The sequence below is a fragment of the Manis javanica genome, chromosome 3, assembly GCF_040802235.1.
Source record: "Manis javanica isolate MJ-LG chromosome 3, MJ_LKY, whole genome shotgun sequence".
Taxonomy (NCBI): Eukaryota; Metazoa; Chordata; class Mammalia; order Pholidota; family Manidae; genus Manis; species Manis javanica.
The window spans coordinates 389,393-406,072 of NC_133158.1; the positions used below are offsets into that span (position 1 = coordinate 389,393).

Genomic DNA, 16,680 nt, shown 5'->3' on the forward strand with positions numbered 1-16,680 from the left:
CCCAGCTGCACCGCCCCCGCGCGCCGGGGTGAGCGGGGATCCGCCGAGCGGGCCCCCCGGGGCCGCCGCGGTCCGGGAGGCGGCGCAGGGCTCCGGAGGGCCCGGGGGGCGTGGCGGCCCCGACGCCGGCCTTTGTCGTCCCTCATGGCGGGGGGAGGGGCGCCCGAGCCCGCCAGGCCGGCAGCCGCCCCGGCCCCGTCTCGCGGCCCCCGGCCCCCGGCCCCGCGAACCCACCTTCTTGTAGTGCTTGCCCAGCCAGACCCGCACCGAATCCAGCTGGGACACCGTCTCCGGGCTCTCCCAGAACTTGCAGGCCGGGCCCCCGTCCTTCCGCCGGTAAACGGCCAGGCCCGCGGCAGCCGCCGCCGCGCCTCCCGCACCCGCCGTAGCCCCCAGCCCGCCGCCGCCTGCCGCCGTGGCCATCGTCGCAGTCCGCCCGCCCGCCGCAGGGCCCGCTCGGTCCTCGCTGCAGCCCCGTTCGCCACAGCGCGCGCGCAGCTGCCGCCGCCCCCGCCGAGCAGCCCCCTTCCGGCGCGGATGCCCCGCCCAGCAGCCCCTTCCGGCAGGAGCCCTGCCCCTTCCGGTGGTGGGCGGCGGCGGAGACGGCAGACCTGCGGGCTGCTCGGGGAGGCTTCTGGCGGCTGAGGGCACCCCTGCCGGCCCGCGAACGCCCGCCCTCGGCCTCGGAAACGTCCCTATGGGGCTCTTCAGCCCCTCCGCCCCTGGGCGGCGCCTCTCTCCGAGGGCCCCGTACCTCCGCTGATCATGCTCCGCTCTCTGCGGAACGCCCGCCACGACCTGGCACCTTTCTTTCTTTCTGGCCTTCCACATAAATTACCCGAGAACCAAGTGTCGACTGGCTCATAGCCGAACCCTCAGTGCTGGGAACAGGGCCGTATTCAACAAATATTTGATGAGTGCATGACTGACCTACAGAGAGGCAGGAAGGTTTCAAATTATTAACAAAGTAAGGTTGGCCATAGTGGCATATGCTATACGACCCCAGAACAACAGGTGACTAAATGCTTGGGAGGAAGCCTGGTTGGTTTTCGGGACCACCTTTCAAGAATGAATAAATTGTGATTACAAACGACATTTCAGACACACGGAAAGAAGTGGATCAAAGGAGTTAAAGTGTGAAAGCACGCGCAGTGAAGCTCCTTCAGCCCTCGGGGGGAAGCAGAGATGTTACTAATTGTGACCGTGAGTTTTTGACATCCTGTAAGCATTGGGAAACTAGCTTGAACAGAGAGAATGACGTGGTCGTATTTATAGATTAGGAAGGCAACAATTGCAAAGGTACCTGATAGAGGAAGAAAAGAGAAAAGATGACCTGATAAGCAGTCTAGAACAGGAACGAGAAGAAAATAATAAAATACGAGTGAGAAGCTGTTTATGCACTCTAAGAGCCCAGACTAGATACAATGATACCAGCTGGTGTATATGGAGTACTAATGAGCTGTGCTCTGTGCTAAGTATGCCTACATTACTGCAAATCAGGAAATTGCAGAAACGTCAAGTAATAACTAGCTACCAAGTATTAGAGTCAGGCTTTTGAACCCAGGAATTAGAACCTGGAGTGCTACTTCCCCCTCTCCAAGTACAACATGTTTTCTATTAATAACATGTGAAGGGTCTTGAAGAATTATTTGTACACCCACGTTCCTAGTAGCATTATTCACAGTAACCAAAAGGTGGAATCAACCCCAGGGTCCACTGCCGGATGGATGGGTGACCAAGATGTGCTACATAAAATACAACATTATTCAGCTTTAAAAAGGAAGGTTCCTGGACTTGCCATTGGAATGAGGAGGGAGATGTCTAGGCTGGCATGTGTATACAGTGAGACAACGAATTTGACCGGATCTGTACTGTCGGAACTCAACCAGGAGTTGGGAGGGGTGCAAGGGGTAGCACTCCAAAATCTTATGACTATAGACTATTTACGGTTAAAAGGACATATGGCAAGTGAACAGATCCCAGAAATGGGCTGCTTTAATTTGTCTGATTTCTCTCAGACTGTTCAAGTATAGTTGGACAATATCCATCATATCATAGACAAATTTTCACAAATGCCTAGGGTGCCTAAATGGTTTTCTTGGCTTCACTGGAGATGGATGGTAATTATAGATTTGCTTTGTTTATGTCACCGTATTCCTATTATGTTAATATGTGCGTACAAATTAGTTAGTAGTTTAAAACCTATACATACTTAAGGTACTCTACAAGAAGATATGTCAAAGAAATAATCAATCCTCCCATGTTTTCTTCCATATGCTACCTCTATAGCTTTTCTTCTTCCTTCCTAATTACAACCCTTAAATAGAATTCGTGCCTCATATCGAAGTTACCGAGTATCATAATTCCTCCAGGTGGTAAAGATACCTTGAGACAAGGGCTGGGCATAGAAGCCACAGGGCATAAATCTGCAAAAAGAAGTAAAAAGCTAACCTTTTCAAACAATATGGCTTCTCTCTCACTTACCGACTTTACATTTCCCTGTATGGCCCCAGAAGATGACTGGTTAGCCAGAGACGGGTAAGATTCCTCAAGGGAGGAACAACCTAAGACAGGCACAGTCACAGGGGGGCCATCAGGTGAGAATTTGGGGATGAACAGAGGTGAGGCTCAGAACCTCACCCCCCGCTTTGAGAGAAATCTTCTGCATCCGTGGATGTCTTGCTGCCCTTGTCTAGCCTGCATTAATACTTAGTCCATAGGCACACACCTGATCATCTGATCATCTACATTTGCCCTCTTACAGCACTAAACTATGTTTTCTACCTTTATCTTGCATCTACCTACCACTTCAGCATTTTATTAAAAATAAAAATAATAATAATAATAAAGGGAGAAATGTGGGATCAACATATAAATCAAGTATAAAAATCAAATGAATATTCATATTTGACCTGATTGTTTATAGTTCATAATGCGTGATCAAAACCGAAAGTTTCTGTGATGACTGCCCTTGTACTGTTCACCATGTAAGAACTTATTCACTATGTAAGAATTCGTTCACCATGTAAGAACTTGTTCGTTATGCTTCAGAAGATTGGAGACTGACGAGAATTAGGCTTGAGATGGATTAATGATTGTACATTGAGCATTGACCCCCCTATACTGAACTTTATTGTTGTTAACAACCATTTGATCAAAAAATATGAGATGCCCTCTCAAAAAAAAAAAAAAAAAAGGAAGGTAATTTCGACATATACTACAACATAAACAAAACATATGCTACAACATAGATGAATGATGAGGATATTATGCTAAGAAAAATAAGCCAGTCACAAAAGATAAATAGTATATGATTCCTTTTACGAGGTACTTAAAGTAGTCAAAATCATAAAGGCAGCCAGTAGGATGGTGCCTGTCAGGACTTGTGGGGAAGTGAAATGAGTTGCTGTTTAACGGACACAGAGTTTCAGTTTTAAAAGATGAAGAAATGTGGAGATGGATGGGTGGAGGTTGTACAACATTATGAATGTATTTAATACACTGAACTATAAACTTTGAGATAGTTAGGATGGCTAACTGACATAAATCAGAAAGAGAAAGACAAATACCATATGATCTCACTTTCAGTAAGGCATTTAGAAACAAAAACAGTACAAGGAATTCCTCTTGTAATTGGAATGGTAAAAACTAAAAAAAGAAAGCTCACAGATACAGAGAACAGTTGTATCTGGTGGTTGCTAGAGGCAGACGGTGGGGGTTTGAAGATGTGTGAAGGGAATGAAAAGGTACTAACTTCCAGTAATAAGTCATAGATATGTTATGTTCAGCATGGTAACTATGGTTTATAATACTGCATTGCATATTTGAAAGTTAAGAGAATAGATCTTTAAGGTTCTCATCACACACAAAAAAATATTTTTGTAACTATATAAGGCGAGAGGATATTACCTAGACTTGTGATCATTTTGCAATATACACAAATATCAAGTCATTATGTTATACTCCTAAAACTAATATGTTATATACCAATTACACTTCAATTAAAAAATGAAAAACTTTAAAGTAGCTAAGATGGTAAATTTTATGTTATGTGTATTTTACCACAATAAAAAAATAGGAAAAAAGTGCTGACAAACCAACTGGGACTTCAATTATTGAAATCATTAGATATGAACTGTAAAACTATGCTTATTTTTTTCTTCTCCCCTGGCCATTTTATTGACATAAAATTGGCATGTAACATTTACTAGTTAAGGTGTACCATGCTAACTTTTAATAAGTTAAATACAATTTTGAGAATTTCATCTAGAAATTGGAAAACTATTAGAAGTGAGAGCATACTTGAAAAAGAGCCAAAAAGAAAACATAGTAACAAATTAAAAGTTTAGTAGATGTATGGGCAGAAGACTGGACAAAGCAATAGAACCAGTGAACAAGGGACATAACTCAGAAGAAATAGGTCTTGAAGTTCAGAAAGGCCAATAAATTGGGGTGAGGGAAGGCACAGTAGGAAATAAAAAGATGCAGTGAGAAGTTCTAAAATACAGTGCATGTCTAAAGCAATTTACAGATTAAATGCAATCTCTATCAAAATACCAACAGCATTCCTCAATGGACTAGAACAAATTGTTCTAAAATTCATCTGAAACCACAAAAGACCCCGAATAGCCAAGCAACCCTGAGAAGGAAGAACAAAGCTGGGGGGATTATGCTCCCCAACTTCGAGCTCTGCTACAAAGCCACAGTAATCAAGACCATTTGGTACTGGCACAAGAACAGACCCACAGACCAGTGGAACAGAATAGAGAGCCCAGATATAAACCCACACAGATGTGGTCAATTAATATACGATAAAGGAGCCATGAATATACAACGGGGAAATGACAGCCTCTTCAACAGCTGGTGTTGGCAAAATTGGACAGCTGCATGTAAGAAAATGAAACTGGATTATTGTCTAACTCCATATGCAAAAGGAAACTCGAAATGGGCCAAAGACCTGAATGTAAGTCATGAAAACATAAAACTCTTAGAAGACAGCATAGGCAAAAATCTCCTGAATATAAACATGAACAACTTTTTCCTGAACACATCTCCTCGGGCAAGGGAAACAAAAGCAAAAATGAACAAATGGGACTACATTAAACTCAAAAACTTCTGTACAGCAAAGGACACTGTCAGCAGAACAAAAAGGCATCCTACAGTATTGGAGAATATATCCGTAAATGATTAATATGCTAAGGGGTTAGCATCAAAAATATGTAAAGAACCCATATACCTCAATGCCCAAAAAACAACCTGATTAAAAAATGGGTAGATGACCTGAACAGACATTTCTCCAAGGAAGAAATACAGATGGCCAACAGGCACATGAAAAAACTCCACATTGCTAATCATGAGGAAAATGCAAATTAAAACCATAGTGAGATACCACTTCACACCAGTCAGAATGACCACTATCCAAAAGACAAGAAACAACAAATGGTGGCGATGATGCAGAGAAAACGGAACCCTCCTACACTGTTGGTGGGAACGTAAATTAGTTCAACCATTGTGGAAAGCAATATGGAAGTTCCTCAAAAAACTAAAATTAGAAATACGATTTGACCCAGGAATTCCACTCCTAGGAAATTTACCCGAAGGTCCCTGATTGGAAAAGACAAATACACCCCTCTGTTTATCACTGCACTATTTACAATAGCCAAGATATGGAAGCAACTTGTGTCCATCAGTGGATGAATGGAAAAAGATGGTACATATACACAATGGAATACTATTCAGCCATGAAAACAAAAGAAATCCTGCCATTTGCAGCAACATGGATGGAGCTAGAGGGTATTATGCTCAGTGAAATAAGCCAGGCAGAGAAAGTCATCTCACTCATTTGTGGAGTATACAAACCAAAACTTAAGGAGCAAAATAGCAGTAGACTCAGACACTGAGAATGGACTAGTGGTTACCACAGGAGAGGGTTTGGGAGGGAAAAGGGGACTAAAGGGCACTGTAATTCACAATCACAATATAGGTCGGTCACAGGTAAGCAGTATAGCTCAGAGAAGAAAGTAATGACTCTATAGCATCCTACTATGCTGATAGACAGTGACTGCAATGGTGTCATGGGGAGAACCTGATAATATGGGCGAATGTTGAAATCACAGTGTTGTTTATGTGAAACCATCATAAGATTGTACATCAATGATACTTTAATTTAAATAAATAAGTAAAATACAGTGCATGTAACTGGAGTCTCAGAGAATGAGTAGAGGTGGTAACTGAATGAGAATTACCAAAAAATGGTTACAGATATTCATAGGTTCAAGAGGCTGAACGATCCAAAGCATGACAAATAAGGAATTCTCAGATTCATTTCTGTAAAACTGCAGAAATTCTAAGGATGCATATAAGACAGAAGGAAATGATTCCTGACTTGTAAGAAGAAATGAAGAATGAATCCAGCCAATGACTCTGTAATATCTCCCTCTGGACAGATAGTAGCTGTGCTAGTGGCGTGTGGGTTTAATAATATGGGTAACTGTTGAACCACTGTGTTGTATACTTGAAACATTTATAAGACCGTGTATCAGTAAAATAAAAAAAAGAACAAAGACAGTGGTAAACAGTAACTCTCACTACTAACTGCATAAAACATGAATGTCTTTTGGGGTTTAAAAATACAGAATTTAAGTATTTAGCAAGAAAAGTGTAAATTGTGTATTCTAAGTAGTATTCTAAGCAGGAAGGTAAAGATATTAACATTAATATTTGATTAATTAATGATGCATGTTTAATTTCTCATGACCCGCTGGAAGAACAGAGACATTGCCGGTCATTCACAGCAGCAGAGTGAGAAATAACACGCAATAGAAGCATGGAATTGACTACAGGGACAAATGAAAAACAGAAAATTGAATGGCAGCTTCAGCTGAAAATGTGTAATTGCATTAAATTTACTAGAACCAAAATACTTCACTTTAAAGACACACACTTCAGATTATTTTTTTTCTTTTAACTAAATACTTCTCTTCTTCCCCTTCCCTTCCTACCCCGAACAATTTGCTCCAAACACTGTCAGGTGAGGCATCCGTCTGCACAGGTAAGGGGACTGTGGTAGCCCAGAGGGGGACGCCACACACTGAGCCTGGTGAGAAGGGCATCCACATGGTGGTTGAGGGGCTGTCCCTTATGGGGTGTCAGTCTGAAAACAGTTCAGAGGACATCCATGTGGGGATGACCCAGCCACAGAGCGTCAGGTCCCAAGTGTGGTGAGGAGGGAACTCAGGCTGCAGGGGACAGGCTGGCATGGAGCATGAAGCGCAGGTGGAGTGAGAAGGGTTTTCGAGGACGGCTGCCTGGCATGTTCGAGCACAGCCTGAAGTAGGTGAGGAAAGCCTCTGCATGCGGGGGGCAGCCTTATGTGGGGTGTCAGAACCTGAGGGGTCTCTGAACAGACACCAGAGGCTGTAGACAACGTGATGATCAAACACAGACTAAAATTAAGCATCTAACTAGTTTAAAGAGATAAAAGACAAGATTTAAAATTTCAGGAAAGAACTAAAAGCTATTACACAAAAAAGTGTAACACATTTGAAAGCAAGCACAAATCCTAAAATTGAAAAACAGAGTAACTGAAATTGACAACTTGGATGGTTTAATAGCAATTTAGACACAGCTGGGGGTAAACTGGAACATTGGAAAAAACATCCAGGAAGAAGTGTAGAGAAATTTAAGAGAAAAGGTGAAGAATACAGGGTAAGACAGGTTAGACAGGTTCTAACATGTATTTATCAGAATCCCCAGGAGAGAAGAAAGAGAATGTAGCAGTAGTATTTGAAGAAACATGGCTGAAAATTGTCAAACTTTATTTCCAACAATCCTTGGATCCAAGGACCCCAAGAAGGGAAGAAACAAGCCACACCGACACATCATAGTGAGCCCTGTAGGGGACTCCATGTCCTCCGAGGTGACAGGCCACTGTTAGGCAGGAAAATAGACAGGAGCGGGGTGGAAAGAGAGTAAGGCTAGTACGCCCACTAGAAGGGACTCAAAGAGGTAACCAGTTAAAAATAAAAAGCTCCAAGACCAGGAGCAGCTTGGCCTAGAAGTTTGAATACTCCCCAGATAAAGAAAAGTACCTCAGCATAGCCTATGTTTTCACTGTCAATTAGCACATACCATTGTAAGATTTACTTTAGCACCTGCTCAAAGGCCCAGCTTATTCAGGAAGAATTCTATCTTAAAGCTAAGACTGTATTTTAATCAAACAGACAGTGGCTCAGCCCACCTTGGAGGCCAGGCAGACAGTCTTGATTGATGTGCTTCCAGATGGAAGCTAATATCCTGGAAAGGAATCAAAGTAGTATATTTCTTGTGTTAAGTTAAAAAAAAAAGAAAGAAACTTAATGTCTTATCAAAGATGAACATTCTGGGACAATTTGGCCGGTCCACACCTGGCCCTTTGTTGCTTTCCTGAAAATCCTCAACCGCCTATAAAACCCCAGACCCTAAACCTTTCATGGCACTCCTTTCTGAGGTCGCCCACACTTTCTAAGTGTGTAGCCTTAAAACTTTATCTCAGCCTTTCAGTGAGCCTCTTCTATGAGGTCGCTCACAGTCCCCTTCCCCCAGGTGTGCACTTACTCTCTTCAAATAAAGCTTAAACCTTTCAGGTTTCTCTCTCTCTTAGGTCGCCTGCACTTTTTCTCTAAGTAACTTTAAATAAAAGTTTTACTGTGCTTCACTTCTGTGTCTCTGCCCTTCAATTCTTTGTTGTGGTGGGGATAAGAACCAAGGAAAATACACAACGCTCCCCCTACACCATGACACTATCTTCCACAAAAAAAGGTTAGGAACTATAATCCATGTGGAAACGATCACCCTGCATCTTCCCTGCCAACAACTAGGTCTTTGGCAGCTCAGCGGCAACATGCATGCCATAGCCTACTGGGTTCCTAGGAAGTTCACGCCTCCCAGAGGTGCAGGTGACTCCGGCAAGGATCTGGAGGTTGCCATTCTACATGGCTTTTGAAGAGTGCCCTGCTCAACGTAAGAGGGACTGAGGAAATAACACACTGATTACCATTCTCAACTATATTTTTAACTGCTTTATGGGTTAACTGCCTAATATGTTGGACTTTTCTCTCCTGTAAATTAACAGAGAAGTATCTAAACATTTTTGAGGGCTTACTATGTCCTAGGCACTGTTCTAGGTGACAGGAATAAAGTAGCAAACAAGACATCAAAATCCCTACCCTTACGGAGCAAGCCAGTATGCTCGATAGTGATAAGTTTAAGGGGGAGTACATAAGGCGAACACAAGGGTAAGAGCTGTTGGAGGTACAAATTTTGCATAAGACTTTTGAAGAAAATCTTGGAGAAGGTGGGGAAGTGAGCCAATTCCCTGGAAACCACTCCACACTGTTCAAAGCGCAAAGCCAATGAGAGAAGAGCACATGACACATTCAAGGTGCAAAGTGGGGAGCCACTGCGCTGGCACAGCAAGGGTGACAGACGGCGGGGGCAGGGGGCGTGGGGCCCAGTTCACGGAGGCCTGGCAGTTGTGAGGACTAGGCTGTTCCCTGTGTGCGGAGGTCAGCCACCTGTGAGCTGGAGGATGGCTCCCCTGCTCCAGGGATAGCTGGCTCGGGGGCCACAGCAGGAGTGCCTTTAGGACAGGGCTGGGCTGACATAGCAGTCGGTTGGGAAGACTGGTTGAGAAATGGTCAAATTCAGAAAACTGTAGGCGTTGCTGACTGAGTACCTGACAAACTGGCTGCGGGATATGAAAGAACAAGCAACGGAAGACACCAAAGTTTCTCGCTTGAGAACTCAGAAGAGGGAAGATTGGAGAAGTTGCTGGTGAGGAGAAACTACTGGGAGCTCGGTAGAGGCCTTGGAAGCTTGAGATGCCTGTTAAGCACCCAAGTGTTGGCTGGCTAGATGAGTAGACGCACTTAGGCTTGGAGATAGGTCCAGGCTGGTGAGAAAAACGTGGGAGTAGCTGCACACCTCACCATCCCAGCTCTTGATACCCAAACATAAATCCAACTATTCTTTATTTGAAATCTTACTTTTTGAAACTCGGAAACCAAAATGATATTAGATAACACAGTACCCCTCACTATCTGAAATTTCACCATTCATACTAGGAAATGAAGAGATTTGGGGATCGAAGGATACTTGCTGGATATCAAAGGATACTTATTACTTGATGAGAAGGTATTTAAAGGCATGAGACTATAATGAGTCAATGTAGATAGAAAAATTAAGTCCCTGGGACTCTCCAACATTTCATGGTCATGGAGATGAAGAGATGCTTTAAAAAATGACATAGGAAGAGTGGCCAGGAAAAAAAAAGGAAAATCAGATTACCAAGGTGTGTTGGAAGCAAAGATATGAAAATTTCAAGAAAGAGAAAGTTGTATGAATTACAATATCATGAACAGTCAAATTGAGAACTGAGAAATGATCACTGGATTTACAACACAGAGGTAGGTCACTGGGGACTTGAGAAGGGCAGTTCTGGTAGTTTCATGGAAACGAAACATGATTGGTATTCTGATGGAAACTATGAATCTTCTTCTGCCCAGAATGCCTGTGTGTGTATATACTATTTCACATACAATTTCACAGGTTTCATGGACTCCAGCAGCTTATTCATGGCCCCATTAGGGATCCATGAATCTCAAAAAGCCTTGGAAATAGTTGATTGTGGTAAGTGGAGTGAGGATTAGAAAACTGGGTTGGGAGGGTAGGTCTCTGGCAGGAAAAAAACAACTTGCACCTTACACCTTTATGCTAATCAGATATTTTGAACATTACATATGTTACTTTTTCAATAAAAATAAAACTTTATGGAAGCTTCTATCATTATACCTTTAATACTTGATTAACTGTGTGTGAGAGGAAGAGATTCATTTCTTTAACACCCGAAGCTTCTGTGCCTTTGTGTTTTTGCACACTTTTCTCTCCCTGCCTGAAAAGTTTCTCCCCACCCCATCCATCGGATGCTGATTCCTCCTGCTTCGGGTCTCCATCCAAGCGACACCAGTTTAGTGAGGGTTCCCTGTCAGACACAGCCGTCCACCTCCCAACAGCCATTCTCTGCTCCTGCTAACAGAGCACCGGTTCTGTTGAGCAGACAGCTCCAAAAGTGCTTCCTGGTCCCCAGTCCCGGGAGAGAAACCTTCAGTTTTAAGATTGTCATGGTAATCCTTTGGGACTGAGCAAGGGGATGGCCACGTACCCAAGTTCTGGTCAGTGAGAAGTGGGCAAGTATGCTGGGATTTTCCTGGGGAAAATGATTCTCCCATATGAAAACGAGCAGCAGGGGGATCCCATGTACCTGAATGGGCTTAGCCGGCTGGAGCTGTAGCAGCCTTCCTGAAGCCCCACAGGGAAAGCCAGGGAATCGCTAAGAACCCGAACCGGCGGCCCGACATCCTTGTGTTGCTTCGACGACCCAGCCCTGCCACCACATCCCTCCAGGCTTTAGGCGAGCTATGGTGCCCTCCCTGCTTGCACGGTCTGTGGCTGGTGTTGGTACCCAGCTAGAAGTTCCTCCTGACCCTCTCTCCCTGACCGCTCCGGGTGAAGGAGGTCGTGTCCTGCCCCTTCCCTGCCTGTAGCTGGTACTCTCTGTCCCTTATGTTCCTTTTACAACACATCCCACAACTTGCTATTTACATATACACATACTTACAAACATAGTATGCACATATATGTATATGTATTGTGTGTGTTTGCCATTCTCTTGTCTTTCAAGGAATACAGGTTCCTTCAGGACAGGGTCTTTTCTGTCTTCCTCACTGTTGTATACTCCAGCACCTAGTATCCTGCCTGGCACAAAAATTTATCTGTTGAATAAATGAAAAACTGAAGGAATTATGACATGGATGAGCACACTTCTCAGTCCCACCCCAACTGAATGACTGTATTCACAGAACATCTAATCAATGCCCACCAAGAGGTGCAAATCACAAAAAAAAAACTGCCCTCCAAGTCTAATTCCTACATCTACCAGGCAGTTAAACACATCCTTGACAACCATTTTGAGTAGCCAGAATTCTAATATAATTGCTCCCAAAAGTCAGGGGGGTGAGCCTTAGATGAAAGATCACGTGTGAGCTCTGAGAGACGCATGCTAGTTGGATAGTCCGACAGAAGTCCTCCCGGGGGAAGATGCATAGCTTTTTGCAAGGCCAGCCGCAGGTCCAGCCCTACAGCCTCTGCTCCAGGCCTCCCGCTGGCTGGCTGCTCACTGACTTCCTGGCTGTGAGGACAACCAGCAGGCAAGTTTAAACTTGTCACATCCGTTGTGATCATTGATATGTTTGAGGTATCATGTTTTTTTCTGTTTACAGTGGTGTTTTGGGGTTTTTTGCTTCTCTTTTCTCCTCTCCTGCCTTCTGTTCAATGAATATTGTTTTGTTTTCCCTTGACTGGCTTGTAAGCTATGAATTATATTTCCATTTGTTTAGCAGTTACATTTCTTTTACATCTTCTAACAATCTTCTAACAAAAATCTTAAGATGTTTATTGTCTTAATCTTCCTCCTGAAAATGACCTTATTCCTCCTCCTACGCAGGGGTGGGCATGATTGCCCCAAGGGGTGATTCTTTTCCCACTGAGAAGGATGAAGTAAAAACGGTGTCCAGTTGTGGTCAGTGAAACATGGCAAGGAGTCTTTTGAGACTTTACAAGAACCACTGAAGCTACCTCGCTAGAAAACTGAGGATAAGGCCTGCTCTGGAGATGGAAAACAGAAAAATGTTAAGAACCTCATACTTGATGACACTATTGAACCCCCAAATCAATCAACTATGAGGCCTGCCCTACATCCTGTTCTGTGGGACAATACAATTCTGTACACTTTAAGCCAGTTTTCTGTTAGGATTTCTGCTCCTTGTTGCCCAAAACATTCCAAGTCCCACATACCCTTATATTCTTTTATTGCCTAAAATTTCAGTTCCATCTTTTATTTCTACACACAAAAACACTATTTTAATAGCTAGTAATAAAGTAAATTTACCAATATTCTTTCTATTATTACTGCAGGTCATTCTTTATATTCCCATCCATTCCAATTGGGTTTCTTCTTTACAAAGTACATTCTTTAGTTAGTTCTTTCGGTAACAGCCACTGGCTGGGGACCACCTCTTATTCATTATATAACCAAAAATCTCTTTCTCTTTTCCTCATTTTAGAAAGGAAGTTTAGCTGGAAATAGAAATCTGAGTTGACAGCTTTCTTAGCAAATTGCAGTTTCCTCCACTGTGTTCTGCTGTCTATTCTTGCTAAAAAACTGAGGAGAATGTTGTTAAATTGCTTTCCATTGTGGGCTTTGTGCCCTTTTTCTCTGGTAGCTTGTAAGATTTCTTTATCCTTAGTGTTCTGTGGTTCATCACACTGTGTCTATGTGATTGTTTTTACTTATACAGCACTCGGTGTGCATGTTTGTCCTAAGGATACACACCTCTCCCCCATTCTGGAGTGTGTTCAAGTATCCTGGTAAATGCAGTATTACTTCTCAGCAGTCCCTCTGATCTTTGTGATTCACGATATACACTTACATGTATGACATATTCTGTTTTTCACTTGTTTCTTTTTTTCTATTTTTCTCTTAGTAATGAGCCATTCACTCAGAATACAAGATAACTTTGCAATTCACTGACCCTCTTAACACTAAGATCTGTCTATAAGTTCCTGACATCTATGGAGTGTTTCATCAATAACTGCATTTTGATTTTCTAGGATTTCTAATTGGTCGTGTCAATATTTTTTTTTACCTGTTTTCATTTCTGACCATTTTTTCATAATTTTATTCTTTTATAAAAATTCTTTCCTTTATATCTTTGAATATTCTAGATATACTTATTTTTAAGTTATTATCAGGTCACTCCATTATTTTCATCTCACTTGCAGCAAATTCATCTACTGACGCTAATTTTGTCGGCTGTCTATCTTCTGGCTAGGTTTTCTTGTACATTGTGGAAGCTTAACTTATAAGCTTCTTGTTAATGGGAATTTTCCCCAACATGTATCTCTCTCCCTCCCTGGTGGTTTTGTGAGCAGACTTCTATTCTATCCTCTAAACAAGTCTTAACATTAATAACCTGAGACTCTGTTTCTATCATGAAATTTGGGAGACAAAAGAGGTCTCGGCACCAGATAAGAGGGTCGCTAGATTGAGGTCCAGATTCAATGTGTCAGGAGCCCTACATGTTCCACATGCTTCATTTTTTATTATCATAAGAGGAATACATGTATTAGAATGTATCTGTTCAATTAAGTTGGTTGTATTTTTTTTTCAATCTAAGTTTAGGGGGGCCCACCTAAATTCCTAATTGCAAGCAGCTTCTTGGCCACAGTTACCCACATTACATGGGGCATTTTTCCCCACCCCATCAATCACATTACTTTTAAAATTACAAATTCCAGACTGCCTGTCTCTTTCTGGATTCATAGCCCAGCAAGATTACAGCTCTGTTTCTGGTCAACATAGTGTTTGTCTTCTTTTTTAATATGGATGTGTAATTTCTCATCTTTTTTTTTATTAATTCTACCATGTATTGTGAACAAGAAGAGAGGCCTCAAAGAGCGTACAATGCTATCTTGACCCTAAGTCATCTTCACTCACATTTTTTAAAAGTCCCACCTAACAGTATTTTGGCAGTCCGTGGTTAACAGTATTGGCTACAAAGTGACCTGGGAGCTATACATGGTCTTTCCAGTTTTACCAATATTTCCTAAGATTGAGGATAACTGACTTGTATATGTTGGACAATGATATTAATGAGCTCTTCTGTCAGAAATAACTGATTTTATAATAGTATTTAATGCACACCAAAAACCATGATACTCCATAACCCAAATTCTTCTATTTCAGCAGTTTGAGGCTAAAAAAATTAACAGAAGGCTTTGAAAAGAGTCCAAATATAAACAAACATTTATGTTTTGATTAAATGATACCAAACTTAAAGTGCTCCTGTCTTTAGGGATGAGATTCAAATTTACCCACAAGAATTCATCTATAATTAAGAATTATGCAAATAATATTAAGAATTTGCTGGCTTCTTACTATACTGATGGGCAGAAACTTCAATGGGGTATGGGGGGGACACGATAATATGGGTGAAGTAGTAACCACATTGCTTTTTCATGTGAAACCTTCATAGAGTGTATATCAATAACACCTTAATAAAAAAAAAGTGAAAAAAGAATTTGCTGGCTTTTTAAGGTCCAGTATCAGTTTTGTAGTGTGCTGAATAAAAAGATCTATAGAGATGCACCCTAGTATGTTTACAAATAAAAGGTATGATTTGATGAAAAACTCTGTAGTGGACAGTGAGCAGTGGGTAGGGATCCACAGATGAAGCAAGACCAGGTTTGAGTCCGTACGTGTTAGAGCTGGCAGGTACTAAGGGTCTGCGCTATACTATCAGACCTTTACCCTACTTACAAGCTAACCTGGCAGCCATGCTTTTACTATTTCTCAGATGCTCACAGTTCAGACCAAAGGACTTTTATCACAGCAAAAACAGTAGCCAGAGATTCATGCTGATTGGCCACCGTGTCTCCTGGGTGTGATATGAAGTGCTGACCATGGCTGTCTGCAGGCACAGTGCAGCTTCCTCTCCCTACCAGAGAGGCACAATGAGCTGGGAAGATTGAGTTTTCATAGCAAGTGGAAACCACATCTGCCCTCTGTCCTGAGCACACCCCTGAGAAAAAGCCCAGGTAGGGTATCAGGGGTCTTGCATTCCCGGTATAACCAACAAGAATCACTGGGGTGCTCAGGATCCATGGTGGACTGCCTCCTTTGATATACGTCACCTGTGTCCTTTACATACTATTGTTTTCTTTATTCCCCTTGATCGATTGGAAAGCTATGAATTATATTTCCATTTGTTTAGTATTTATATTTCTTTCACACATTCAATTTAAATTTAGAAATGTTATGATTTCTAGAGAAACTTTTAAAAGAAATATACATCATAAGAGTGTATATCAATCATACCTTGATAAAAAAATAAGGAAAAAAAAAGAAACATACATCTGGGTTTAATGTACTTGAAAATGCATGGCTAGCTAGCAAAGGTGTGTTAATAGCTACTATTATAATCAAATTTGTCAGAAGCCCTAGATATTCCACATGCTTCATTTTTTATTATCATAAAAGGAATATATACTTTTGGCCAACCAAAACCCAAGAATGTAGAATACAAAGTCTAAACTAAGAGACTCTGACCTCTCTGCACAGTTAACAGTTCTGATATATTCTTTCAGAAGTGTTCTATGTTTATAAGCATATGTGTAAATACACATCTTTTTAAAAATGCAGTTGGAATAAGCATACTGGATATAGAACTTCCTTTCTTTACTCAACATTTCCTGGATATTTTCCCATATCTACATACTTGACAATTCACTTCTTAAAGCTGCTGCATATTACTTGATTCAATGGATGCTGTTAGGGACTGAACTGTGTCCCCTCCAAATTCATATGTTGAGCCCCTAACCCTTCCTAAGATAGGGAGGCCATTAAGGTCAAATGAGGTCGTAAGAGTGGGGCCCTAATCTGATAGGACTGGTGTCCTTATAAGAGGAAGAGACCCCAGAGAAGGCTTTGGGGACACAGCAGGAAGGCCAGTGTCTGCAAGCCAGGGAGAGGCCTCACCAGGACAACCCTGAGGGCACCCTGATCTGAGACTTCCAGCCTCCAGA

General features: G+C 42.2%; 1 protein-coding gene across 8 annotated transcripts in view; it reads right to left on the minus strand.

The window, feature by feature from the left end:
- The window catches only part of SMARCC1 (SWI/SNF related BAF chromatin remodeling complex subunit C1), a 170,607-nt gene that overhangs the window by 150,231 nt on the left and 3,696 nt on the right, over positions 1-16,680 (minus strand). For 2 of the 8 annotated variants that reach the window (XM_073230535.1, XM_073230532.1), the window contains exon 1: positions 235-527. The exons of 2 other annotated variants lie outside the window; for them this stretch is intronic. In XM_073230535.1, coding sequence (XP_073086636.1) covers positions 235-423 — 189 coding nt within the window. In that variant the 5' untranslated portion in view covers positions 424-527. Of the gene's footprint in view, positions 1-234; positions 528-16,680 lie in introns of those variants that run through there. 4 more of the 8 variants (XM_073230531.1, XM_073230533.1, XM_073230534.1 and 1 more) reach the window with 2 other exon arrangements.